This window comes from Cannabis sativa, chromosome X (assembly GCF_029168945.1).
Source record: "Cannabis sativa cultivar Pink pepper isolate KNU-18-1 chromosome X, ASM2916894v1, whole genome shotgun sequence".
NCBI classification, from domain to species: domain Eukaryota; kingdom Viridiplantae; phylum Streptophyta; class Magnoliopsida; order Rosales; family Cannabaceae; genus Cannabis; species Cannabis sativa.
Window position 1 is genome coordinate 35097985 of NC_083610.1, and position 6287 is coordinate 35104271.

Below are 6287 nucleotides of genomic sequence, written 5' to 3' on the forward strand. Positions count from 1 at the left end.
TTTTATTTTGTAGGTAAAATTGAGTAATATTGTAAAAGAAAATAGACTAAATTACACTCTATACCCTTTTTATATTGTCCTCTTTTATTTTTACCCTCTTTTTTAAAGTCTATCATTTTTACCTCTTTTTTTAAACATTGTACAAATTTTGTCCATGTCACTTCAAGATACTCTCCATGTAACTCTTTTATGTTAGGGTATTTTGGGTACAATACATATAAAAAGAAGTATGTTTCAAATAAATATAAAATTAGAGGTAAATTTAATTAATTGATTAATAAAAGTGGTATTTTTCAACTTCCCCAAGAAAATAATTAAAGTGTTAATTTCACAAATGCACAAAAACAACAAAAAAAAAACAACAAAAATACGGTTTCACGAAATTTTAAATATTTTTACGATTTTTTTGATTTTATTTACATAAAATACGGTCTTTTTATGTTGAAATTTTGTTTATTTGTTGTTAATTTTTTGTTATATGTATGTTATTTTTTGTTTTTTTTTGTTATTATTTTCATGTTATTTTCACGTTACTTTTATGTTGTTTTCTTGTTTATTTTATGTTGTTTTCGTGTTATTTTTTGAAAAACCGTAAAAATGTAAAAAAACATTCTTTGAACGTAAAAATGTAAATATTTTACAAAAAATGGTGTCTTATGTAATTATTTCATAATTAAATGACAAAAGGAAAGCTCTAATTTCATTCAGTCCAGCCCGTTGCTGTACAAGCCCAGCCCACCAGCCTGGAGCCATCTGAGCCGAGCCTCAGTCAAAGCCGAGCTGCTAGCCATTGTTCTTTTATAGGCGACACTTGTCGCCATCTGCATGTACATAGTTGAACTTGAATTGAAACCCAAGTCAAGCCAGTCTCTCTTCTTCCGCCGATTGTACCCCGTTGAGATAATTCGGAAATGGCCGGTGAGTCTTTCTATATTTGTTCCACTGTATTCAATTTTGGCCAATTAGATCGGTGAAATTAGGTATTTTTGGGTGATTCAGGAGAGAACGGCAAGAGAGGAAGAGCTTGCGTCGTCGTTTTGGGAGATATCGGCCGCAGTCCTCGTATGCAGTATCACGCCCTTTCCCTTGCTCGTCAGGTTCATTACATCCCTCCTTGTTTTTTCTTCCTTCTTTTTTCTTATACTAAATATGCGTTCTTTCAATTGGTTTTACCAGGCATCTTTTGAGGTTGACATTGTTGCCTATGGAGGTATTATTTTATTTTGGAAAGATTTCATTTTTATGATAACGTGAATTGGTGAAATTATCAAATTAAAAACCACAACTTTTGACCCTATTAGTCATTCTAGGGCCATTCAGTGTAAATGCAGTTGGCTCCAAGCGAACATGAAGTTCATTACCTGAATTTACTTAAATTTGATAGTTACAATTGTTTTGGTAGATTTACTTCCTTTTATGATATGTGAAACTCCAAAATGTTGGTTACAAATATATATTTTTTTTAAATTTATTTATTTTTGAATAATTTAGTAAATAAATTATATTGCTATGTTTGTTCTTGAGTAACAGTTGAGAAATTCTAAACTTTAACCTATTGACTCATTTGCGAACTTTAATGGCGGACAGGTTCCGAACCCCATTCTGCTCTATTGGAGAATAAATCTATTAATATATACAAAATGGTAACTTCTATTATTATTTACTTTCTCTTAGTAGACTAGTGATATCTTAGGATCTGAAAGATATGCTTGTCTTTAATTTGATTTGCAGAAGCAATGGCCTACTATTCCACGCGGTCTACCCAAGATCTTTAAACCTTTTGTGCTTTTGATTAAACCGCTGATTCAGTTCTTTATGCTTCTTTGGTTTCTCTGTTTTAAGATAGCTGCACCTGATGTGTTCTTAGTACAGGTGAGCCTGCTTGCTTTCATTTCTCTTTTACTTGGGAAAAAAAATTAAGGTTCTGTACTTAAAAGATTTTTCATCATGTTTGTAGCTGTCTACATTGCAATAGCAATCTAAATGAGTTTAGGAAAGACTTTGATCTGCCTTTCCACCCCCTTTTTGTTGTTTTCTTTCTCTGCTTGCTTATCCCGAAGATTTTCCTGAGATTTTTCTCATTTTGGTGTTTCAACCCACCTGTGTTGTATATTTACCTAAATGTGCATTTTCGGGTTCTGCTTTGATTGCTGGTGGATTAAAGTTGCCCTGCTAATTGTAAAAAAAGGAAAAGAAAAAGACTAACTCTTTTTTGATGTCATTTAGTAGATCTTCTATTGAATATCTTTATGTTAAGCTTTTTAAATCCGTTTCTCTGAATAAATAAATATTATATGCACACATTTATGTATATGTGCCCAACTGTACGATTAAACGGATTTCTACCTTTGCCAATAGTCTTCGTTCTCATTTTTCTTGTCTTTGTATTAGTATTTACTAATTATTCTTTCTGTGTGAATAAAATATCAAATTTTCATTGATCTTAACCCTGCAGAATCCACCTTCTGTTCCAACATTGATAGCTGTAAAATGGGCGAGTTGGCTAAGGGGTTCTGTATTTATTATTGATTGGCATAATTTTGGATACACATTATTGGCACTATCCCTTGGAAGAAGTAGTCGATTTGTGGCATTATATCGTTGGTATATCAGCATCCTTTTAGACATTGTTATTATGAATTTATGATTGCATTTTTTTCTCATTGTATTTGATTTTCTTTAACTGTTAAGGTTTGAGAGGTATTATGGGAAGATGGCAAATGGTTCTTTGTGCGTCACCAGGGCAATGCAACATGAGTTGGCCCAGAATTGGTCTATTAAGTAAGATGGTCAGCTCAATATTCACAATTGCAGTGTAGCTTTAGAAACTTTAATGACAAAAAAACAACTCATTGACACATTTTCTGTCATTTATATAGAGCCTCAGTTTTATATGATCAACCTCCTGAGTTTTTCCATCCTGCTACCCTTGAGGAAAAGCACAAGGTATTTTGATGCATCCTTTCTACTTTTGAAGTTCTGTCTTGCTGATTTATTTATTTATTTAATTTTATTTTTTTATGTAAAGAGAAACTAATCTTTGCATTGAAATAGTTCTTTCTTGCTGTAATCATAATGTGGACTATTTATAGCTGTTTTGTAGATTGGATAAAGATCTTAGCCAGCCTCATGGCTTTTGTGATTGTGCCACCATTGGTAAATTTCATAGACTATTTTTCTAGGCAACATTTTCCTCAAAACAAAGGTTTCATGAATCAACACATTTTATAGGGACTGGAGGACTTTTGCAGAGGGAATTAGATGATAATTTATTTAGCAATCTAATCGGCACTGATATTGTTTCAAAACCAAACAGGCCGGCACTCATTGTTAGCAGTACCAGTTGGTAAGCTGCTTTCCTTTTTCTCTCTCTGTCTTTGTTGTTTTTTCCTTCACTCTCTTTCTTTCTCCTTTTTATTTTTCATTTTTTTTAGTGGGGGTATTTTTCAAGTAGTTTCTGCTATTCTCTACTATGTACTCATAAGATAGACTATATATGTCATGTTCAATTACTTATTACAGGTAATTAACAAAAGTTGCCTATTTCAATGTATAAGCGAAGTTGTTGATTTAATATTGAAGCTGAAATATAATATACTAATTTCAGGGCTTGACATTTCATAGGACTCAAGATGAAGATTTTGGAATTCTCTTGGAAGCAGCTGTGATGTACGACAGACGTGTTTCTGCCATCTTAGGTGAAGAGGATAAATCTGTTGAAGAAGAGGATGTTTGGAATGAAATGTGGAGTGGAAAACAATATTTGTATCCTAGGCTGCTATTTGTCATTACAGGTGATATTTTATGTTCTATATATAAAATTTCATTTCCATTTTTTATTTTTATTTTTATTTTTTCTTTTTCAAAACCATGTTTTTATGTGTATTGTATTCACTGAGGGCTTCACAAACTACATGCAGGTAAAGGACCAGAAAAACAAAAATATGAAGAAAAGATAAAAAGGTTACGTCTCAAACGCGTTGCATTTCGTACCATGTGGCTATCAGCTGAGGATTATCCACTGCTCCTTGGTAGTTCATTAAGATCCTTATCCTTATGCTTTTTTTTCCCTCTCTCGTAGTGTGAACTTTATTTGGCTCTGGGTTGGCGGTACTTATGGTAATAGTTTGGTACATTCACAGGATCAGCAGACCTTGGCGTGTGCTTGCATACTTCTTCATCAGGACTGGACCTTCCCATGAAGGTATAGAGTAGAAAGTATTATATAAAAATGCAAGAGGCAGATAATCACTTCAAACAGACTAATTTTTATTTTTTATTTTTTTCGATGCAAGGTTGTGGACATGTTTGGTTGTGGGCTGCCTGTTTGTGCTGTGTCGTACTCATGGTAAATGTGATACTGAACTTACTCTGCAACTAAATATTCTGCTCTAGTTTCGTGTACTCTATAGATGACCGTTCTTGGTTTTTGGTTTCTTGGTTATAAGCATCAAGGAGCTAGTGACAGTGGAGAAAAATGGTCTTCTTTTCTCATCGCCATCAGAGCTAGCTGATGAACTTTTGGTAAGTTAATCATCCCCTTGGTCGCTATGCTGAGCTTTTCACCAAGCCAGAAAAAGCCTCTTCTTCTTTATTTTCCAGTTTGGTTTTATCTGTCAATTTCTGCAACTCTGCTACTGTTCCATTGCTATTACTCTATATTTTTGCTACTGTTCTATTGAATTTATTCATCTGATAGGATTGGTTCTTATCAGTAAAAAACTGACTCTTACCAAATTTCTATTGGATTTTTCACTTGGCCGTTGAATAAGAATAAAATTAGGAATCAAATGCTTCATTACTTTAAAATATTATTTGTTCTAAAAACAGTTCATATGTACACATTTATACGAAAATCTGTCAGAGTATAAGCTCTCTTTCTCTCAGTCTTTGATATACATGTGCTTCAATCCTTGGTTGCATTACCTTTTATGGGTGTGAGAATAAGTAAAATACATTACTCGTCATCACATAGAGCACACGTGGAATCTATATCGATTGGAAAATCTTGTTGTTATTTCTGGCAGGCCTTCTTTGTGTTTGCATCTTTTGAAAACACCATTTTGCATAATGCTTAATGCCAATTACGAGTTTAGTTTTGTCAGAGCACATTTTTTGCTAGAATGTTGTATATGATCAAATTACTAAGGTCTTACATGCAACTGTGGAACAAATTTGCATCACAACATTTGCTTCTCATAGTCAAATGACATCTTCGTGGTATGAATCTGCACAGCATCTGTTCAAGGGTTTTCCAGATGCATGTGATGCACTTAAATGTCTGAGGAATGGTGCTTTAGAAACGGGATCTTTGGCGAGGTGGGATGTTGAGTGGGAAGAGAAAGCCAAGCCATTGATATCAGAGGTAACTTTACTTACAATAATATGGTGTATTTATTAAATAGGTAAAATCTTTTGCAGTTAGCAATAGCATTACTCATGCTGGCTAGTTTAGAAACTAGAAATAGACCTTGCAGCTGACCCCCTCTTAAATGGAGTTGATTGAAATGGTTATGGAATTCAGGTAATCTCCCGAAATGCTGATTGAGATTTGGGTTGTGGTGGTCTCATTAAATTGTGATGAATAGCAAATTGTTTGATAGAGGCTTCTCTGGACTTGCTGAACCAAAGAGATAAGGAAGCATAGCTCTCATTTTGCTCTACTGGTATATCATCTGATGACAACTATGCATATGTAACTCTATGCCAAAAGCAGGAAAAGTTTGTTATATTTATCATTTTTTATTTTATTTTTTGACCAATTTAAAGGTTATTCACAAAAAAGAAAAAATAAAATAATATTTGATTGTAAGTTGTCATTAATAATTTAATATGGTTGTAATCACACTTATTATATAGTGATAATTTTATTGTGAGTGATTAATTATTACTTTTTGTTACAATCTAATAAAAAAAAAAAATTGATTAAAAAATTGTCACTAAAAGATACTTTTTCTTGTTTTGTTTTTAGTACATTTATGAGATTTGTGGGTAATTTTTTATTTATTTAGTGTGCTTGTTTGTGTTTGCATTTAAGAAGTTGTTTTTCATTGGGAAAGAGATTTGATTTTTCATTTTACATCTTACTCTATCTATTAGATTATGTCTATACTATAACTAGGCACTATAAGCATTATTAGTTCGTAGCACCTACAATCTTAAATAGTATAAAACAAGAAAAGCATGGGTAAGGCATATTTTGAATTTTTTTGTAACATGTGTATACCTTTTTCTCTTGATTTTATTGATACCTTCAATTCCTTATGTATGTATAAATTAATGACGAT

The 6287-nt window shown here is 32.6% G+C and overlaps 1 protein-coding gene across 2 annotated transcripts; it reads left to right on the forward strand.

Annotated features, from left to right (window-relative positions):
• The first annotated feature begins 770 nt into the window (after nucleotides 1-770).
• Nucleotides 771-5933, forward strand: LOC115710905 (UDP-glycosyltransferase TURAN). 2 transcript variants are annotated; one of them, XM_030639258.2, is made up of 17 exons: nucleotides 771-918; nucleotides 1000-1097; nucleotides 1177-1210; nucleotides 1588-1643; nucleotides 1732-1872; nucleotides 2456-2604; nucleotides 2692-2781; nucleotides 2880-2946; nucleotides 3093-3156; nucleotides 3232-3346; nucleotides 3625-3794; nucleotides 3921-4031; nucleotides 4143-4204; nucleotides 4296-4348; nucleotides 4449-4524; nucleotides 5237-5365; nucleotides 5525-5933. In XM_030639258.2, the coding sequence occupies exons 1-17, from the start codon at nucleotides 912-914 to the stop codon at nucleotides 5546-5548; spliced, it is 1446 nt and encodes a 481-aa protein (XP_030495118.1). In that variant the 5' UTR covers nucleotides 771-911; the 3' UTR covers nucleotides 5549-5933. The 2 variants fall into 2 exon arrangements, with proteins under 2 accessions (XP_030495118.1, XP_030495123.1); XM_030639263.2 differs by having other exon boundaries at nucleotides 822-918; nucleotides 1003-1097.
• The last annotated feature ends 354 nt before the right edge of the window (nucleotides 5934-6287 follow it).